General features: G+C 55.7%; 1 protein-coding gene across 5 annotated transcripts in view; it reads right to left on the bottom strand.

Annotated features, from left to right (window-relative positions):
• Bcor (BCL6 corepressor) overlaps positions 1–21,118 on the bottom strand; it is a 120,262-nt gene that overhangs the window by 11,904 nt on the left and 87,240 nt on the right. For 3 of the 5 annotated variants that reach the window (XM_026387565.2, XM_077793780.1, XM_077793783.1), the window contains exons 2-7: positions 12,699–12,824; positions 11,379–11,457; positions 7,524–10,367; positions 6,819–6,872; positions 6,141–6,327; positions 26–289 (exon numbers count right to left, since the gene is read on the bottom strand). In XM_026387565.2, the coding sequence (XP_026243350.2) occupies positions 26–289; positions 6,141–6,327; positions 6,819–6,872; positions 7,524–10,367; positions 11,379–11,457; positions 12,699–12,784 (3,514 nt within the window). In that variant the 5' untranslated portion in view covers positions 12,785–12,824. The remainder of the gene's footprint in view (positions 1–25; positions 290–6,140; positions 6,328–6,818; positions 6,873–7,523; positions 10,368–11,378; positions 11,458–12,698; positions 12,825–21,118) is intronic. The other 2 variants (XM_077793782.1, XM_077793784.1) reach the window with 1 other exon arrangement.

Raw genomic sequence — 21,118 nt, 5'->3', positions numbered from 1 at the left:
GGCAGCCGAAGCCGGCCGAGCTCACCTTTGGGGACCCGCCTTCGCTTGGCTTTCATCAGAGGATCCTCCGTCAGCTCTTCCGCAGTGGTCTCAGTGTGGCTGCTGTCACCTGAGACTTTGCGCTTCCTGTCCAGCCGGAGGGTGGGACTACCGGGCACCTCAGCAGCCCCCTGCTCAGAGGAGGGTGGCTCACTCACAGGTGGCCTGTCCACCAGGTACTTCTCCACGGGCAGGTCTTTGTCCTCTGGGGCTTCAAAGGGATCATGTTTGTTCCCAGCAGTAAACTCGCCTATAGGGATGGGGGACGAGAAGATGGGAATGCAGGGTTGAGACCGAGGCCCGCACAAGATGGCCGGGCTGGAAAAGCAGGTGAGACCGCCCCGCCCAGGGTAATCTGCTACCCTTCTTGGGGGATCAGGGTCCTCCTGCATTAGCACAGAGTAGAAGGACACTTGGCAAGCAGATCAGCAACTACAGCAGCAAGCGAGGCCTAGGCGCCGACCCACGCTCTCTCTCTCCACCTTTTTGCAAAGGGGGCATGAGGGGCGCGAGGAGGCAGATGAGGTGCCGCCACTTTGAAAGTGCTTGAGGCCTCTCAGCAAGACCCAACCAAGCTGGCCAGGCTGCAAACATCTCTATGGAAACCTTTGTTGAGGTCACTGTTTTGAAATACACGAAGGGCTGATGTAATAAAGACACTAAATACCCCCCCCCCCCCCGCCCAATGTCACCTATGGGACACATACCACCCATGTTCTCTTGGGTCAACAGGAGAGACGGTGAAGAAAGACGGGCCAGCCCAGTCAGGGGAGGACTCTCAGTACACACCCAAGTTCAGAGACAGCTCCAAAGGGCGCAATCTGACAGCCAACACAGAATGCCTACCGCTAACGCTAGGGGCTGTTCCAGTTTCCTGTCTGAGATAGGGGAACCCCCACGGGCACTCTGGTCATGTCTACAGACAAGACACCCCATCCCCTTCAGGGCTGGCTGTGTCTGGTTGGCTTGGCCAGGCCAGCTGCTTGCAAAACTGCTCATTCAGGCTCCTTTGGAGCCACTTCTGCTTCTTACACTTGGCCTATCGGTGCGGGGCGTGGGAGGTAGGTGCTTCCTTCGATCAGCCCAACATCAACATCCCCTCCTGCTTTTGCTCTAGTCCAAGAAATAACCATTGACTGCTCTGGTGTCCCCTTTCACCCCCAATATACAATAAAACACAAATAACCATACAGCCACCACAGGATGGTTAGCGTGTTCACCCTCGGCCCATGAAAAGGATCTCCACATTCCCAATGGTGGGAGTTCACTGTCTTGGGAGCACGGAGCTGATCCACAAAGTCAATTCGAGGTGAACCGCTAACGGTGAGCCTCCCAAGGTGATCTCGGCTCTCCTTTCCTCAGCCCGTTTCAAATACCACTCCTTCTCGAGACCAGCCCGGCTTCTGGCCACCTCGTTTTCTCCAGGGCATTGCCAGTGTCTAGTGGTGGTTGGCTGCACAGAAAACTTCCAACTTTACCTTGGCCTTGACTTGCCCACACTGCTGCTGCTGCTCTCTTTTGTTCTTTTTGGGACTGGGAATTGAACTTTTGCTCTACTATGAAGCCACATCCCCAACCCTCTTCTATGTGTTTTCTTTTATTTTGAGACAAGGTCTTGCTAAGTTGCCGAGGCTGGCCTTGAACTTGTGATCCCCCTGCCTCCGCAGGTGCTGGGATTACAGGCACCTGGCTAGCCTGTGTTTTCAATGGCAGAAAGGCCCCAGCAAGCCCATGCCTGCTCTCACTGACGAATGGCTGCACCTCCCAAAATGCTCTCCATGATGATGATGCATCATGTGCACCAGGAGAGTGGAGCCTGGGACTCAGCAGCCAGGCTCCCTGCAGGGAATAGCTTGGCGGGCCTCTGCAGGTGCATACCAGCCCAGGATATGGCCAAGGCTGGCCTGTCATCATGGTGGAGTTGAGACAGAGCTAGGCAGCAGCCAGAAAAGACACTTGGGGGCCTAACCTTCCTGTCTAAGCTCACATGGGTGCTGTCGGGATGGCCGCCACACTGAGCTTGGCAGGGCACATGGTGAGGGCTGGCTGGGGTCTCACTTGTACTGCTCTGTGACTCTCTTAAGCGCTCTGGCAGTAACAGGGCCACTTTACAACTCGGCCCCCTTTGGCTGCAAAGTGGGAATACGATGACATGTGGCCTCCCTGGGGATGGGCTTCATCAGCTCAGGTTGAGCAAAGCAAAGAGGCTGCTTAGGCAGGATGGTAAGATCCTGCAGGGCGCTTCAGCGCACGCTTGTGATCCCAGCAGCTCAGGAGGCTGAGGCAGGAGGATCGCGAGTTCAAAGCCAGCCTCAGCAACTCAGGAAGGCCCTAAGCAACCCAGTGAGACCTGTCTCTAAATCAAATACAAAGAAGGGCTGGGGTTGTGGCTCAGAGGCCAAGCGCCCCTGAGTTCAATTCCAGGTACCCAAAACAAACAAAAAAACGATACTAAGCTGCCCTCGCTGACCAGCCTGACATTAGCCCCAATATTTTAAACTTCTAAAGTGTACTCTCTCCCCTCTAGTCTTTCGTAGAGAAGATGATCCAAACCGGGTGGCTAGCAAGGAGACTGGGTAGTATTACAATGCCTCCAAGGTCAGTGTCAAACAGCAGCTTAGCCAGTGTGGGGTCCTCCCGCAGAACACACCGTCCCCCAATCAGTAAGGATCTTACAGTCCCGAGTGTGTCCCTTCCTGCGATCTCGTGTCACACTGTATCTATCACAGGCCTGGGGTAGCTCCCTGTGTTTCTTAACAGTCTGGCTGGCCCTTGTCGGAAGGGTCTCTCTCTGAGAGGTTTTCAACTTAAATTTTCAGCCTCACTTCCTTAACAGTGAGATGAGTAGATCACACCCACTCGACCTTTTGGGAAAACTGCCAGTATCTTCCACCCACAGGAAACCACCTGGAAGACTTGAGATCACCAACTTCACGGCGCAGGTGGTGACCTGGAGGACCTGTCTCCCTGCTTGCTGAACAGGAGCACCCCACTGTGGGGGCAGGTGAGGAGGGGCGCACTGCACACTCATCCTGTGCCCTGCAGGCCACGGCTCACCATGTGGCCAGTCCCCTCCTGCCTTGGCCTGAAGGGCCATTACCTGAGGCTCCCTATCCCAAACTATTGCCAGTCCCCGAGACTGCATCCTGCCATAGCGCGGCCGCTTTCTCCTCATCTCTTCCCAAACTGGGTCTATCCTCCCCCTCCCCCTATGTCTCTGGGGACAAAGATTCAACCCCCTTGAGTGAAGCTGCAGATGAAGCTCCTTGGGAGAGCTCTTGCCTAGCATATGGGAGGCCCTGGGTTCCCTTCAGTGAAGGCCCCCCAAGACCTTATGTTAAGGTCACCTTCCATGAGCCAATAACAATCCCAAATATCCACCCTGACGGCCCAAGGTGCACCTAGCCACCAGCTATGGGGAAAGCTCCATGTCACATTCCTGCACACCTCGAGTTGGACCTCCTCAAAGGGCGCTTCTCCAGTAACTCGGCACAGGGTCACCGCGGGGGCAAAGGGGTGGGTGCACAGGGGGAAGGCAGACAGGGCGTGGGGGTCGGGACCCGTGGGCTCCCTCACTACGAGGCCACACTCTTGGCCCTTGTCAATGTGGGCAGCCATGTCCCCTTGGCCACATGATGTAGGCAGATGTAGCCATGACTGTCGTTCATGGTTTAGCACTTGTTCCCTGCAGCACTGTCATATGACTTGCAGCACATACATCCCATAATCTATCATGGTTGTGCCATAGCAGTACCTCTCAGAAGCATCGCCATGGCAACATTTACAAGTCACCGTGGCAACAAAGCGACTTCACCACTGTGGCAGCCATGCCCAGCGAGCCCTACACAACACGCGAGAGCTGGAGGCTTTGGGGGGTCGCCCAAGAGGTCACTTCCGTCTGCGGACAGCCCTGCCATCGGCAGCCGAGGCTGACCTTGCTGCGACTGGCGCCTGCCACAGCCAGGGCATTGGTGTCTCTGGGTCACAGACTCGCTGGTGCTCTCCTGACGGGGAGAAGTGTCACAAGCCAGGAAGTCCCGCGCAGCTCCCCTTGTCTCAGGGACACAGAGAGTCACCCGTGTTCAGCAAAGAATGGGTCAAACGGCCCCTTGTCCCTTCTCCTGTCTTCAAAATGCCATTGGCGCTTCCTACCAATGAATGTGAGTGTGGGGAGGCCTCCTTGCTCGTTTGTTCAACCTCTAAAATGAAATCTGGACACAGCCACCCCTGCTACCATAGAAGAAATGAAAGGGACAGTCTGGGAGAGGTGTCCCATACCCTACTGGTGCACCCGGCCTCCCGTAGGCATACAGTTTGGCTCCTGCCTGCGGTGACACCTGGGAGAAGACAGCAGAAAGACCCAGGCAGGCAGGGCACGGCTGAGGGCCACCCGAGGTGTGCTGTTCATTTGCGCCTGGATGGCTCCAGCAAGTGCTGTCCCTGAATAAGGCGGTGGCAGCAGCACTAAGGGAAACGACTCCTGGTCAACCACAAATTCCACGTCCCTAGAGGGTCTGGAGATGGCGACCCACCTCCTTCAAATGAGCCCCGCACCTTCCAAGCCCGCCTCCTGCCCTCTCTGCCACTGAGAAGCACCTTGTGCTGCGGGCCCAGGAACAGAGCCGCTGTGTGCAGCTGGGACGGGCTTAGGGGACAGGGAGGAATCATTCAACTCTCGCTCCCTGCCAGCACCCCGTTTCAGGCCTCCAGGTTCAGCAGGAGAAGGGAGGGACGAGAACCTCTGGGAAGCGGGCAGGGGCGGGGGGCTGTATTCAGGTTTGCCTTTGAGGGCAGCAGTCACCCGGGTTGGGCAAGTCCCCACCCCTTCCTCTGGAGTCATTTGCCATCCACTCAGAACACAGAGGGGCTTCTCCCCTGGGGACAGAGGGCCCTTCCACAAACACCTTGCCTTTGAGGCCATCTTGAGCCCATGTCGCCCACGGCTCGGGTCTGAGAAACCTTCTTAAGAGCCAGTGTTTCCCAGCCACTTAGAACGAAGGGTGGCTTCGTGCCTGCCCCTGGTCAGCAGGAAGGCCACCCCTCGCTAGCAACAAAACTAACTTCTTCAAGACTAACTCAACAGAGAGGTCCTGGTGTAGCCCAACCTGGGGCCTGGCTAGTGGCCTCCATTGGACGGAGGGTAAGAAGGGCATGTTCTGGCCCCCCCCCATCCCCGAACACAGATCTCCCCGCAAAACCGCAACTCCATCAGGCACGGCCAAGTGTGCCGGGAGCACCCAAGCCACAGTGACTAATGGAACGCAGCTCTCCGAGGCACCCAGGAAGTGTGACTAACCTGTCTACGAAGGGTTTTGTCCCCACCCTCTTCCATATTCACCCAGACACCAGACTTCACCTTGGCCAGAAAAACATCTGAGGTCTGTCGTTCACATGCGTGTTCAAGAATGAAGAGAAAACCTTCTCCAACAGACGCCGAAACCTCTCTTGTCCCGGGAAGTCTCTCGAGTGACTGCCTAAGTCAGCCCCTAGTGCCTGTTGCTACTGCAGAGTGTCCTGAGGACACTTTCAGCCCCCATTTCACCTCTAGGACATAAGCCACCTGTCTGGTGGACAGAGCCACCTCACGTATATGCCACGTTCTCTTGGATTCTGTTGCCCACTCCCCAAAATGGCAAATGCAGCTAACAGCTGAGCTCCCTCTGGCGTGTTTCATCGCCCTCATCCGGGTTCTCTGGAGGGAGAAAACAGTGCTCTCCATTCCAGAGCAGACTGGTCCCCATGGGTGCTGGCATTGCCATTCCACCTCTGCTGACCCCTACCATGAGTGGCCTGTGGCCTGTGGTGTCCTGGAGTGTCGCTAACTATAGGACCAGGTATTTCTTTGAAAAGATGGGTGCCAGTTAGAGTGTTCTGCAGTCGCCCCATTCCTATCCACCTGCCATGACATTCGAAAAGGCCATTAACCCTTCCTTGCTTCCACAGGTGGCAAAGTGGCCCACGTCTCCAAGTCACCACCAACTGGACCTCGGGCCACCATCCACGAGGGGCTTCCTCTCGCCTCCCCGGGTGCCAGGAGCAGGGTGGCCCCGTCCTCTCTCACCCACGGGGTACCACGAGCCAGCCGGCGCGGTTTAACTTACATCGCTCGCTGTCGTTCTGGTCGGCAACGGCCTCCTCCAGGGTGACCGACTTTGGCTTTTTGTCCTGATTTCCTTTCAACCGTTCCCAGTCGGCTGGGCTGAACTTGCACACCTCGGAATCTTTGGTTGCTGGGTGGCCAACTTCTCTCTCTTTCATCTCCAACTCTGAGAAGCGCATCATTGCACGCTAGAAAGAGAACGGAGACGGGAGAGAAAAAAAAAGAGAACACACACCTTACCACGAGAGCGAGTTCATGCGCCTTACACTAAAGGAAAGTAGTTTCAAAGAAAAGTTTGCCCAAAACCAACCACAATTTACGAGATACAACTCAGATATTTTAAAGTTTAACAGGTAAAATTTAAGAGTATCTATATGAAAGGAGCCACACATTCTTTATCCATAAAGTCGTGTGTGTATAGATACAGATGTGGTGTGTATGCATATCCACACATACACTGTTGCAGAGACAGACATTCTCTTTGGAAGGTAAATAAAACAAAACAAAAACACAACGCAAAGAAAACAAAAGAAAAAAAAACACAACAGAAAGGAAACAAAAATGCACAATGAATAAAGACGACCATGGCCCACAAACTTCCCTTTGTATATTTGGAAATGAAATTTAACTCAAAAAAGGTTTATGGAAGATTCTAGTAATAAAAATTTGAAGAACTGACCTCACAGTAAGCAGCAGGTAGACATAAAATACTGTCCTCTTGTAATCCTTCCATCTATGTAATTAAAATGGGCACTCAATGGATCATTTAGATAACTTCATCCATTTTTATAAGCATAAACCAATTTTTTTCTTAACATTGCAAAACAATTTGGCTTTATTCATCTTTTAATTAAAAGTAAAATATCTTAAGGAAATTCCTACACAACATCTATCATAATTCACTAGCAAATTAAATACATACTCTATCCCTTTAAGCAAGCTTTCTTTTTCTCTTTCTTTTTGGTGAAAAAAAACTGCAAGATTCCCATAGACATGCGGCTGCTACACATCTCCAGCAAGTATCAAGTAAGGCATTCTAAGGCAGCGCTTCTATCTATTTGTTATCTTACAGGCAGAGAAATCAAAGCAATTGATAGGTAAACGTCATGCAGTCTTTAGGCATCCTCATAATAATTAAAACTTATCAGCATTCCAGTGGAGTTCTCTCATAATCTACAGAATAATCTTAAAAGTATCCAGACACACGAAGCTCAGCTCTGAAGAGCTGAGCTACCACTCGCTCGCTGAGCACCCTTGCACACATTCAAATCACCATAAGCTCCATTAACCCAATCTGCCTGCAGCCCTGCCCTACCCGACTGTCCCGCCCCCAATCCTCTGTGCACATTACAAAACTGACAATCGATGCAGGTGGGGGGCTCACCTGCAGTGCCCGCTGCTCCCGGCTGAGCTGGCTGGAATCTGCATACAGTTCAGTCGTGACACACTTGAATCGGTCCCCCACGTAACCGGCCGAGTTGGCGATTCTCTTGGCCAGCTTAGATGGCTTCGGTTTCAGAACTTTGCCATCATTGGATTCGGCCTCGTCAGCTCCATCTTTGGTATAGGTGGGGGTGACGTCCACACTCGGAGGGGCGCCACCCATGCAAAATGGTTTGGGATCCTCTTGGCTTTTACCAAAAGTCACAGTGGGGCCGTCGCTCCCCAGAGTTGGCTCCAGGAACGGAGCTGCGACCGGCATCCCCAGGCTCTCTTTGTTGGCTCCTGCGGGAGCGCTGTCCTTGCCCACGCTGAACACGGGCTGGCCTGAGGCCTGTTTGAAGGCGTAGGCCTCGTGGAAGTCGCCGATGCGCCCCAGCTCCTCTCTCAGGGCCATGAAATCTCGGTGCTGCTGCAGGCCCGGCTCGGCCGGGGCCTTGGCGGGCTCTGCGCTTTGGCCGACGCTCTCGGCTGCAAAGCTGGGTTTGGACACGTTGGCCTCCGTCTTGGCATCCGATTCTTCTCGGAGGAGGTCGACGTAGACAAGCTTGTCGCTTTTGACGACCGTCTTCCCTTGACTCCAGCTAGGGTTCGGCTTTGGGGTCTTGTCGGCGGGGACCTCGGGGTGCAGCTTGCTGCTGTTGGCTTCCAAGATCTCCGAGAAGCGGCTGCGGAGGGTGGGGTCCTCGTAGCGGGCTCTCTCGTGGGACCGGGACCGCCTCTCTGGTTTCTCCTCTTTAGTGATCTCGATGGGGGTGTGCGGGATCAACATGGGGTGTACCATGCCCAACCCCAGGGCGTCTTGGTAGGTCACAAACTCTGGCCGGCCCGTGGGCAGCCCGTAGGGCAGGCCAGGCTTTGGGGCAAGGTGCCCAGGAAACAGACTGCCGTTGGGTAACAAAACAGGGTGAGGGTACACGGGTCCTTTGCCGTGTAAGGACAGCGGACTGATTGCGATGCCCTCAGGGGCCGGGTAAGGGAGGTAACTTCTGGGGTAGGGGATCGGTGGGGACCTGAATGCCTCGTTTGGAGACAGAAAGATGGAGCTTGGCGGAAGCCCGTTCTCGCTTGCTTTGAAAGTCGGTTCTGGGTTGCTGGCTTTGGCGCCCTTGCTGCTGGTGCTGCCACCATGCTTGGCGGGCGTGGTCGGGGGCTGGCCCACGTGCTGAATGACGGACGGCGTGGTGTCCACGGAGCTCCTGCTGGTCTTGGTGCCATCTGCATTGGCATTGGGCGCTGGCGATGCCGAGGCTGGGCGGCCCGCGCTCGACACTGCCCCTGACACATTAGTGATCACGGCGTCTGTGCCACCCATGCGGGGACACGAGGAGCTCCGCTGCTGTGGTATGGCCCAGTCCAACGCCTTGTTTTTCAGCGACATGCTTTTGCCATTGGTCTCCTCGTTGGGACTTGGCCCCGGCACCACCCAGGATGAGGGCGCAGTGCTAATGATCTCAGATCTATAGATAGCACAGCCATTTCCTGGAGGAGATAATGTTTCTTTTGGAATCTCACTTCCGGACAGCACGAGGCCGCTTGCAGCCCTGCTGTGAACCAGCACGGTGGGGGCCATCTTCTTCATGTGGTCAGCTTTGGAAGCGTCCACATCTACGACTTTAGAAGACAAGTCCAGCGGCTTATCTGTGACGTCTTTGGTAACGGTCTGCTTCTCCAACAGAGGCGGCGAGCCCCCGTCCTTTCTGTCTTGAACCGTTGTCTTCCGGGTGTGCCCGGGCACCGGCTGGGCACCCTCTCCGCCCTCTGACGCTTTGGAATACTTGCCGTTGGAGAGCCGGCTCATGGGGAACTCGCTGTTGACCGTCATGTATGGCTTCGACAGGGTGACCGAGGGGGAGGTGGACAGCCTGGCGTAGTGCTTATGGAACTCGGAGTAGGTGTCTGCGGCAGGCTGGCTGGGAAGGTGGACACGGGGCGAGGGCCGCGGCGATGGAGGCAGCAGGAGAGCGGAGTCCCCCGGCAGGCCGCTGGTGACCGCCTTCGCAGAGGGCACCCTGGGCTGTTTGCTGTTCTGGATGTGGGGATAGGCGTGGGAATCGACGGGGTTCCCGGGACTGACGCCCATCTTCCACGGGAGGCTTTTGTCTGGGCAGTGGACGAGAGGCGGGATGGCCGGGGAGGCCGAGGGCGTAGAGAGCCTCATGGGAGAGGCCAAGGACGATGGGATGTGGGGACTGACGTAGTGGGGCGGTGGCAGGTAGAGGAAGCGCTCCCCGTTGGTGCACACGGGAGAGTACAGCGGCTGGGCCAGGCTGTAGGACTGCTGAGGTAGCAAGGCCTTGTACATGTTCAGGGAATACTTATTTGGCGAGTCGAGGAAAGGGTAGATGGCTGGCGTGGCGCCCTCCATGTAAGGGTTGACCCAGGGCAGCCGCAGGTAACTAGCACCATTGATGTTGAGAGGGCTCTGTTTGTCGCTGGCGGGCCTGTCCAAGCCCAGGGTTTCTGCTGTGGCCACAGCACTTTTTTGTATTCCAGGCGGAGTTTTGTACATAGCACTGAAGCCATTGGGGGCCTTTCCGGAGACGGAGGGCGGCTCCACGGTCTCGGGCGTATTGGGCTTGAACTGCATCTCTGGATTCCTTTCCGAAGAAAACCCAAGGCCTCCAAGAGTGCTCGCGCCAGCCTCCCGGCCCTTCTCGGAGCCCAGTCCACACAAGCTGGAGTACACAATGTTTCCGGGGACCCGGAGGCCTTCCCGGATGAGGCTGCTGCGGTCCATGCTCAGCGCAGCCAGGCCATCGATTCGATGGGCCGTGCTCGCATCCACCTTTGCAGAGAAATGGACACGCCGATTATTTGGGACAGTCATTACAAAAAGCAGTAGCACCTACCCTGAGGAGACACCCCCAGCCAGGCCCCAGGACACCAGCCTTAACATCCCCACCAGAAAAGGTTGAGGGCAGGAATCCTGAGGCTCCCGGCCCCTCCCCGCTCCCCCAGCCCTTTGCAGCCCGCCCCTCACCCTGGCTCACTCCAATACCCTGAAAGCACAAAGCCTCCTCCCTCTGGACTAGAGGCCCACCCGTTCATTCAGCCATCTATGAACTCCGCACAATTCACCCTTTCAGCAAAAATTCTTGACTGTAACCCAGAGAAGACACCAATGGCCGTCTTCTCTGCACCCTCTCATGGGGCCCAGGGCTCTCTGGTCCCTCCAGGGCGCGGGAAGGTTTAAGGAGAGGGAGGAACGGTCACTTTGTTTTTCCCAGTCATAGGAAGGCATCACTGAACACGACAAGAGAACAATCTGCAGTGGGACACAGCAATGGACGGCTTTAGCTGTCTGATTTCTAAATCAATAAAGAGGCCAGGGGTCAAACTGCGGCTGCGTCTTTTGACTTCCTCTCCCTGGTGCCCAAAGAGACAGTCGTGTTTTACATCTTACTGGAAAGGTAAACCCTAAGGGGATACTGGGAGGCTGGAAACTTACCCAGCTGGGTGCACCAGGTGGCACACACCCCACCAGGACCTGAACCATGGGGGGGCCTCAGGGGGTGAAGCATGTCAAAAAGGGTACAATGGGTGGAGATGGGGCTCAGTGGTGGAGCGCCTGCCTAGCATGCATGAAGCCCTGGGTTCATCCCCAGTACTGGGGGAGAAAAGCAAAACCCCCAAAATGGGTGCATCGCCCAGAGGGCAAGGCAGCAGGGCTTTCTATATGGCTTGGCCTGGAAGCCCTCCCTCGCCAGGCCCCTTAATGTCATGCAAATTAATGCACGATTGATTACAGATCACTGATATTCAGATATCACATCAACAGAAGCCAGTAATCTCTTACCACGTTGTGGTTCAAGGGGTTCTCTTCTCTCAGTTCCAGTCTGGCTTTTGAAGCGTCACCATCATTTACAGGAATTTTCCTATTTAAAAGGACACAAACTTCATGAAAACATTCCTTACTGAATCCTTCTTTCCCAGATCTCCCCAGACCAGACCAGTTCCCACTAATCCCAGACTTTTGACTGTCCTTAACCCCCAGATGACCCACTTTGGAAGTTGCCTCCAAAACAGCGAGGAAAACCAGGAAAGGCCCGATAGTGGGGGACACCAATGGAACATGTCCCCGAGGGGGGCAAGTCAGAAATTGAAGCACATCCGTTTCTCCCGGGAGATGTTTTTTCTCTAGAGAGGCCGCGTTGGCCTGGCCAATCCTCACTAGCTGTCCTGGAGGGCAAGTGTAACAGCTGGAGACCAAGCCGGGTGGAAGCCGGCCCCACCACCAGCCACTTCTGTGTTAAGCACAAGGGCAGGCTTTCAAAACTTTTCCCAAAACAAAGTTAGGAACCATGTCCTAGGAAAATGGGTTTCCATGGCGACGATGAAGTCATATTCGACTGCCTTTATCAAAAGGATTGGGGGGGAGATACACACCAATATCACACAAATGTCAGCTGCTCCAGGCTGAAGAGGAAGCTACACATCTGTGCCAGGCTGCGGCGGCTGCCCTGGGACTTGTTATCAGAGCGCATCGATAAAGAAAGTGCTCCATGCCAACTTCCAAATCCCCAGGACAGAATCGCTGACAAGCAGCAGAGGAAAAGTTTCATCATTACCCCAAAGAGCAGCTCGGGCCGTCTACTGTTCAGCAGGTCGCCTCTCCCCCATTCCCAAATTATTGATCAGGAAGTGTAACAGAGCTGTCGGGCATCCGAAAGCAGGGCCAATGGCCTCACCAAATGGGCAGCACAGGGCAAACCCAAAGCCCGGGCTCCACCGCAGGAAAGGGTGGCCATCTCCCCGTTTATTACTGAGCAAACTATTTGTTTTAAAAGCGCACGGAATGCCGATGCACCTGGGCCCACACTCCTGACATTTAGAGTTAAAGCAGCATCTAGACTGGGATTAATTCTCCTTCATAAATATGAAATAATAAATTAAGGACGAAAGTGCACGGAAAGGCCGCTTTAGGGGCTAATCTTTTAAAGGGCGGCAATGCTTCGCTGAGCCAGGTTGCCTGTTCCAACTGTAAATCAAGGACCGCCAGCCAGGCAGGAGATGGCTCTCCCCCAGCCCTGCCGGGGCCCCTGCGGCTGTGAGGTGCTCTGCTCAGAGGCGCAGGGGAGCTCTCCCTCCCCAGGCCCGGCCGGGCATGCGCCTTCACCTGTCTTCGCTAGTCCCACACATGCGGACCCGCTCGCTGTTCATCCAGCTGTGAACGTTCCCATACAGGGGGGTTGCTGAGAGCATGTCGTCCTCTTGGATGGCAGCTTGCCTTCAAGCGTCTAGTCTGTTTCAAAAAGAGAAAAAGGAAAAAAAAATTCGCAGGAGGTTGAGGAAAGGCGAAGTAGAGAAGGCCTCTCTCAAGGCAACCCGTACAGGCTGTGCTGGATGATCTACAGATGGCCGCAGGAGGACCACCTGACCCCCATATCCAGCCAGGGGGATGAGGCTTCCCTGGCAGGGGGCAGTGGGGGAGGGCTGCAGATTAAAGGGAAACAGCCCACGTCACCGCACCAGTTCTCCCCTTTCCCAGCCTTTCAAAGTGTACGGTGGTCAAGAAAAAAGCATTCATTCTTGCCACTTGCTACAGAAGGAAGTGTTTATCCAAGGGGGGGCGGGCGCTGTGGCAAGAGCCAGAGGGAACAGTGCCGTGGATGCCAGATCACTGGCAAGCATGTGCTGACCCTCCCTGGGCTGTCGTCGAAGGCACAAGAGTACAAGAGCGAGGTGCTGGCGGCAGGTCCCGGGCTCAAACTCTGCTGGGTTCCCAGGGCTGCATTTCCAAGGTTGCTGCGTGTGCAACTTCCAGGTGGAGGGTGAAACCGGGGCGGGGGGCTGCCGGGCTGCCCCACCAGAGCCCTAGATTAGATTAAGCACCTAACCCGGGTGGTTTTGCCTGGGTGGTTCTGCCTGGGAGCTGCAGAGGGAGGAGGCCGAGTAATTCAATGACGCCTGCTCGCTGGGGACAAGAAATCATTAGTGAGCGCAGAAGTCTTTGCAGCCCAGGCTGATGGGCTGGGAGCCGCTGGCACATGGGAGAGCTGGCCAAAGCCACCCATTGCCCACCTCCGGGGAGGGGAGGGCTGCCGAGGCGGAGGAGACCAGGCCACCGCCCCCCCCTTACCTTCTCTGCCCACCGCCCCCACCCACATCACATTCTAGTTTGCTGCATGAGTGAAGGGTCAGGACAAGCTGCATTTTATTAACAGGATTATCACGGCGCGTGATTTATCCTCGTGCAGGATTTTAATTGCTCTTTGGAGGTTGAGCCGTTTCTTTTGACTGCGCTTCAGCCCATATCCTGCTGTTAAATGCTGGGTTAATAAGTAGGGGAGCCTTTAATGCCTGGGACCGATGGCCCTCGGCAATTCCCTGCTCACAAACACATCTCAGTTTCCCTTGTCCGGGGCCAGCCACGGCCTTTTTCCACGGGACTAAAACCTGAGTGTGAAATAATTGGTGTGCAGATCATCAGGGGAACTTTTCTCTCTCCTCCCTCACACACCCACCCACACAGTTTCCGAAAGCCCAAATGTTCCCTAAGTCGACACATTTCCTTTGTTAGCAGGAGAAAATATGCAAATGCTTGCTTTTACACTTTAGCACACGGCGGAGCAGACTGCCAGGTCGGTTGGTTGGAGGAACCAGGTCCGGGGACTCTTCTGCCACAGTGACGGGGGACTGGGGGTTGGGGGAGCACCCAGGAAGGCAGAATCCCAAAGCCAGGCTATCCTTCTTCGTTTCTTTGTCCTAACTAGGTCTTTTGTCCACCAGCATCCCCCACCAGCCCCCATGCACAGAACAACGTCTGTTAATCACAATCCACACGCACCGACACACCACACAGAGTTTCAGCTCAACAATGAATCGGGAAGGGAAGGAAGGAAGGGCCGAGGGACAGGCAGCAATCGGCAAAGGCGCCAGGCAGGGTGGGCTTCTGAGAAGCTATTTCCCTAGAAAGGGTCTTTTCTTCAGACAGACTGGAGCATTTCCGAGGGGTTAGCCACAGCGCCCCGAAACGACTGACTCAGGTGTCAGGGAAGGTGCGGGAGGAGCTCATGGGCTCTTCTCCCATCTTCTAAATAAACAAAGCAAACGGGAAGGCCTGCAGCACAGTGCGTGGCAGACCACAGGGCACATCCCACCAAGTGTCCCCTTCCTAATCTCCGCTGCCCCTTTTAACAAAAGGATAGACCTTCTGGGTGGTCTAATAAGAAAGCAGACCATCATTCCTTGGTGTGTCCTGGTGGTTGGGCAGTGGCAGTGCCCATATTATGCCATCCCCTTCCTATGCATGGATGAAATGCAGGAATTCCATCAGGAGCAAAAGGCTTACTCCATCAAGTCCCCAAGAAAAGGACACAGAAGAAGCAGATGCCTAAGAAAAAAATCCATCTTGTGGTATCCCGGTTTTTAAAAACTGGCCTTCCCTTTAAATGAGCTGCCCCGCTCTACACCTCCCGAAGTAGACACCTTGGTAAAAGGGCGACCTCAAGGCACCTTAGAGAGGAACAGAATAGTCCCACTAAGCGCTTGACCCCCCCCCTTCCCACAAAAGGCTAGTAGCCTGTTTACCCAAAGAGGGCTTCATTCAGAGAAGGCCACCAGGAACCCCTGGGTGCTCATGAAACTTCCCTGGTCCTTTGGGATTTTCAAGAACAATGCTGCACAGACAAATGACACCCACTATCAGAATGAAGTGTTTACACCAGGCAGGGAGGCGCATGCTTGGAATCCAGGTTACTTAGGAGGGAGAGGCAGGAGAATTCCAAGTTCAAGGCCAGCCTCAGCAACTTAGCAAGACCCTCTCTCTGGAAAGAAAGTTAAAACAGAAAGGGCTGAGGATGTAGTTCAGTGGGGCAGCACTAACTTCGCATGAGCAAAACACACGCACGCCTTCCACCGAAACTGCGCTCCTGGCCTCAACCTTCCACCTGATCCCGTGCGGGTCAAAACATGTTTCTCTTCTTCTTCTTCTTCTTCTTTTTTTTTGGTGGTGGTACTGGGGGAGGAACCCAGGGCCTCGGTCATGCAAAGTTGGGTGGTGGGGCTGGGGGTAAACATAAAGAAGCAAAAGTGGGATGGCATTGTTGGATCCTGCTGTTGACTACACACACACACAATCTTTAGCTGCCCCATGAACTTTTTGTGAACTGTTTAAAAGTGGAGGTCTGTTGAACAAACAGCGGCGCCACTGCCAGCCATAATTTCATTGCAACAAGCTAAAGACTTTTAACTCTTTGGGTGCCTGGCCAAAGATGGGGCAGAGTGGAAAGGGCCAAGGGACTGTGGCCCCACCTGACAGGAGGCCCTTCTCCAGGGTGACAAAGAAAGAGCAGCCCAAGCCGCCAGCAGGAGTAACAGATGTGGCAAAGGCCATACTGCTTTGGCGGAGTCAATGTCAAAGAGAATTCCCATGGCCCACAGCCCACAGCCCACAGGCACACGGAGGGCTTCCCTGGGATGCAGAACGCTGGGGTAAAAACAAAAAGAGAGGGAGAGGCATGGTGACAGTCACCTCTACCCGCATGGTGACAGTCACCTTAACCCAATTCTAGAAGCTGCTGTTGAAACAGATGCCCCCCCCCCAACACACCTCTAAGGCAAAAGGCTTCAAAAGCGACCATGCTGACCCTTGGCTGTGGGATATGGCGGGAGAGGGCAAAAGATCTGATCTCGATGACAAACAGAGCCCCTCAAGGCACTTTCCTGCTGTATTTAAGGGCTGGTTTGCCCTTAACTTCTCAATGCCTCCCCCCATGCAGACTATGCTTCTAGAAGTGCCGAGACGTGTTAAGTCACTCAGGAAAAGCACTTTACAAGCACCAACCTGTTCGCAGTGGGAGCTGCTAAGCTGTACCTTGGCTCTGGGTTTTAACCCTTTTTTCCAGCAGTAGAGAGAAAGGGACAAGGAGGGGGAGGGGAACGAGGAGGGAAGATGGCTGAGACAAGAGACCAGACAGGAAAGGGTGCCTGGTTCCTAAAGAGCAGGCTGTGACTGCAGGAGCCAGCGGCTGGAACACCCAGTTCCAGGGAGACCCGCTTGCAGATCAAGCAAGCACGCACAGCACGGCTCCCAGCTCTTGGGGCAGGGGCAGCTGAAAGCCTGGGTCACCAGGACACACTAGGAGCAGTCATTTGCTCCATGGCAAGGGCTGGGTTAGGGCACCTGCAGACATGGCCTGGACAACCAAGAGGAGGGCCTGGCTGGCAGAAGGGGGGGTCAGAGGGGCAGGGTTTTAGAAGACACCCCAATCTTGGCATCCCTGAGAAGGGGCACTGTGCCTCCATGAACAGAAGCGAGGGGAACCTCAGGCTCCGCAGAGCACCCACTGCTCATATTTTGCTGAGTCCTGCCAAAAAGACACCATTGTGGACCGAGGCAAGGGACAGCACGCTCCTCTGTAGAGAGAGAGCTGAAGCTGAACGGAAGGGCAAGAAGACAGCGCCACGCCCCTCCTGCCCCACCCCCGCACCTGGGCCAAGCCAGGCCTCTTTCCACTGTTCCGCACTTGAGGTGGCCATCAAAATCAAGTCGCACCTCCCTGCCCGCCACACAGACATTGGCGGCACCCCTTCCCTAAGTTTCCTCACTAGGCTCCTTGGGTCCCCCAGGGCCATTCGTTAGCCAGTGACCAAAATGACTAGACAGGCCTGAGGGGTCTCTGGCTCAGGTGGCTGAACAGTGTTCCCAGCCAGCGCCAGGGGTCCTGTTCAGGTAAGGGGCCTCACCCAGTGCACAGCTGGTCCTGTGTGTGGAACGTTCAGGAAGAACATGGTCCAGGCAGCCTCCCAGCTCCCACCCTCACCTACAGCATGTCTCTGGGCAGGTGGCTGAACCTCTCCAACCTTGGTCCCCTCTGTAAATATTTGGCACTGTGTTTTCCAGAGGATTAACCTGCACTATGGACTTGAGTTTTGCCTGGCAATAGCTGGTACGGGCCACGTTTAACCCCAGGGAACAGCACCTGACTGTGCCCCGCACAAGGTCTAGCGAGCCCTGGGTGGCTGCAGAGCCCGGGTGGCTTCGGGCCCTTTGTGGCAGTACCATCCCACTCACTCGCAGGGGGAGGCGGAGGCAGGGAGGGGTGGCCTTCAGCGGAGTTGTGTGGATTTCACCGAAGCCCAAAGCTAGCGCCAGCGCTTCCTGGGGCTGCTCCAAACCCAGACTGAGTCACAGCAGCAGCAGGCTCCTGGTGTCAAGGGAAGGAGGGGTGAAGAAGTTCCTATTTTCGGATGTTGGGGGGAGGGCCTGTGTGGGGGTGGGAGATGAGAAGAAAAGGCTTGTCGGGCTGCGAGTGGGGCGGGTCCTCCGCGCCCGCTCTCCCTGGCATTCTGTAGCTCTGGAGTAGGGGGCCCGCCAGCCGTTCCCAGGTCCCAGGCCATCAGGGCTTCCAGGGTTGTGATGGAGGGAGGGCACTGGCCAGGCATCCTCTCGGCCTGGTGGGGCTAGGGGGCTGATAAAGCCCACAGGGTGCTGTTTCTTGGCACTTCCCAAGGACTGGCCATGGCCTAACCTCCCCCAGTGCCCCACCCACACCCCCAAGTTTTGTGTGACAGATTCAGCCAGGGAGCAGGAGGGGAGAATGGGGGAGGGAGGGGGGTTGCCGGGCCCTGACCTTTTCGCACTCAGAACCTTCCCAGCCTCCTCCCAGAGCGCAGGGGTTAGAGCAGAGAGCCACCTGGGTGGAGAGTGAACTTGGCCCTGGTGGCGACGACGAGGGAGAGAGGGGGAGGGGCGCCCCCTCTCCGCGCCTCCGCGAGCGCGATCGGTCTGCAACAAAGGGATTTCTCTCCCACCACACACACCCGTGCAGCTCAGGGCTCCCGCCCCTCCTCCACCAAGGTCCCGGCGGCGACGGCGCACACTCGCGCGCCCTCGGGACGCGACCCCGCTGGGCCCGGCCTTCCAAGAACTCCCAACAGTGTCTCCCAGAGGAGGCCGACCTCCCCGGTCCCCGACCCCAGTTAACCCCTCGGACCCTGCCGCCCCGCGCCTCCAGCCCAACTTCCCCAGCGAGCCTCCGCCGCACCTCCTGGCCCCGCTGTTGAATCTGACAGAAAGAAACTTTGGGTGGGCTGGGAGGGGGGGGAAGCCCAGACCTCACGGGAAATCCTGCCAAGCCCATCGGGGGAATCGGCACTGAGACCCCTCCCACCATCGTTCTGGGCTCCCTTCCGATCAGAGGGATGGCTCCTCTGGACGCCTCCTCTAGAAAGAGGCAAGCCAAGGGTAGCCAACTGCAGAGGGGGAGGGGAGGCACCAGTAGGGATCGACCCTGAGAGTCGCTGCCAAATCCGGGTGGCTGGCCTCCGCCCCCAGGCAGAGCCAAGGCCGGGATCAGGTACTAGGGCTCTCCCAGCTCAGGGACCAGGAACAGAGACACTTCCCCCTTCCCGGGGATGGCCTGTCCTGGCCCAACACTGGCTTTTTGTTCCTTTCACTTTCCTTCACGGTCAGGGCAGACCAGGGAACTCGGTGTATATTCAAGAGGGCAGGAGGGAGTGAACTTGGAAACAGGTGTCCCTCAACAGGAGGCCACACAGCACCAGAAACCTAAGACAAAAGCCAGGAATCCTCCTAGCGACGGACACCCCCCCCCCAATACACACACAGCACCTTTGGTCTGCGTCCTCTCTGGAGAGTGTGCACAGGCTGGGCAAATCCCCAACAAATGCTCCTCGCCAAGCCACCCAAGGCCACGTCTATGCACTTTGTCTCCTTCAGGGCTTTGTAGGGATAAAATGCATTTGGTGCCACCCGCCCCCAGCAGAAAGGAACAAGCTATACTATACTGCAAGGCTAATAACAGCTATCACCGGTACACACAGGAAGCACAAAGGAACTTTTAACATACTTAAAACCCGGGGATCCTGCCATGTGCATGGAGGTTCCTTGCTGACTACACAGCCTGGGCATCCTCGGAAGGCCGAGCGGGAGGGTCAGGAGGAGAGGGACACCCACTTTCTTTACAAGGAACAATAGGAACCCCATGTCTGCTATTCGTTCTCAGAACTCCAAGCACCCCAAAACAAAGCCGTGGAACTACACTATAGATGGGGGCCCAAGAATTTTTGTAGCTGTTCAGAGTTTAATTACTCCTCCTTGATCCGTAGGACTAGACGACACGACACTGCCAAGGTTAAAATGCCCCGAACAGCGCCGAGCAGATGTGAGCGAGCTGGCAGACGCGCAAATGAGGCCTGCCTCGGAGCACGATAACAAGTGACTAATACATTGCATATCGTTGAAAGAAAATTATTTTTCTCTAATTTGCATTTGCTTGGGGGGAAAAAAAAAAGCCAAGCCAGAGTCCCTCCTCACAAGCATGAGTCTAATCCTGGAAATACAGCCCGGCTGCTTTAAGAGAGCTGGAAGGAGGGAAAGACTGCCAGTGTTTTGGCGTTGCAGGCTTGTTTATCTTTCCGCCTTTCCTCCAAGGCGAAACTCGTTTTGCAAGCAACATTCCTACAGAAAATGGCACACGTCATAAAAAGAGACCAATTTATAGAACTGGCACCGAAGTTCATGTATCACTCCAGAAGCATCTCCCAGCTCCCCATAAGGGAACCCAAGTAGACGTAGAAGTCAGTCCACATTAAAACTCAAATGGTAGACCTGGGGGGGGGGCGGGGGAAGACAGCCTAGATCTGCAGATATTCAGCAGGCTGCCCATCCAGGGATAAGCCACACAGAGGGGCAGGATATAGAATGAAATCAGCCCTAACCGATCCTCCAAACCTCAGGGACGGCCTCAGCCTAGGGATTCCTGGGGGGTTGGGGTGACGCTTTATAGTCCCAGTGTCCCAGGCCAGCCCAGAGGCAGGCCCACGTTCCTGGCCATTCATGCTATCTCCAAGACTGGCCTTAGGTGATGACTGCCACCAATTGCTCTCCCTCCCACCTGGCTGCTCCCTGCAGGGCCTGGCAGGGGACCAGGAACTCAGAAGCCTGTGGCTGTGGCTATCAAGTTGGTGCCCACAGAGTGGGTGGCGCTGTGGACAGGCCTCAGGACTGCCCCTTCACCTCCTGCGGCCGGAGGCAAATGCATCCCGGAAAATGGCAAGGTGAAGAGCTAACCTGCACCCTTCCCTGAATTACAACCCATCCCCTGGGAAACAGCGTCCAGAGCCCAGAATGCAGTGCCCGCCTGTCTTCAACTTGTCTGAACGCAGAGCCACTGCAGGGCGGACCCCGGCCTCCAGAGCCTCTGTGACCTCCAGGAAGCCTTCAGTTAATACATTCTTCCCAACAAGCTTACTTAGGACTGCGAGGTAATTTTCCCCCAAATCTTACAAACTCTGTCCCAAGCAGCTGAGGACCCCGTGCCTGGATCCTGGCCAAAACCCCCCAGACAGAGACACTCCTGATCCAGCAGGCCTTCCCCTGCCACCTCGGCCTGAAGAGCTCCCTAAACCACAACATCAGAACCACCTGGCCTCCCGCCCCTCCCCTGGGAAGTCATAAAGGTGTGTGCGGGTTGTGGGGGGAGGGGCGTGTCTCTGAGCTCCCTCTCGTCGGGAGGACACGCTGGCCAGAAAGTGGCGGCCACCTCTGCGGCTCCTCCGCGGGCCTGCATA

The sequence above is a fragment of the Urocitellus parryii genome, chromosome X (assembly GCF_045843805.1).
Source record: "Urocitellus parryii isolate mUroPar1 chromosome X, mUroPar1.hap1, whole genome shotgun sequence".
NCBI classification, from domain to species: domain Eukaryota; kingdom Metazoa; phylum Chordata; class Mammalia; order Rodentia; family Sciuridae; genus Urocitellus; species Urocitellus parryii.
The sequence above is the reverse complement of the archived record's forward strand: the minus strand, read 5'-3'. Positions and strand labels throughout refer to the sequence as shown.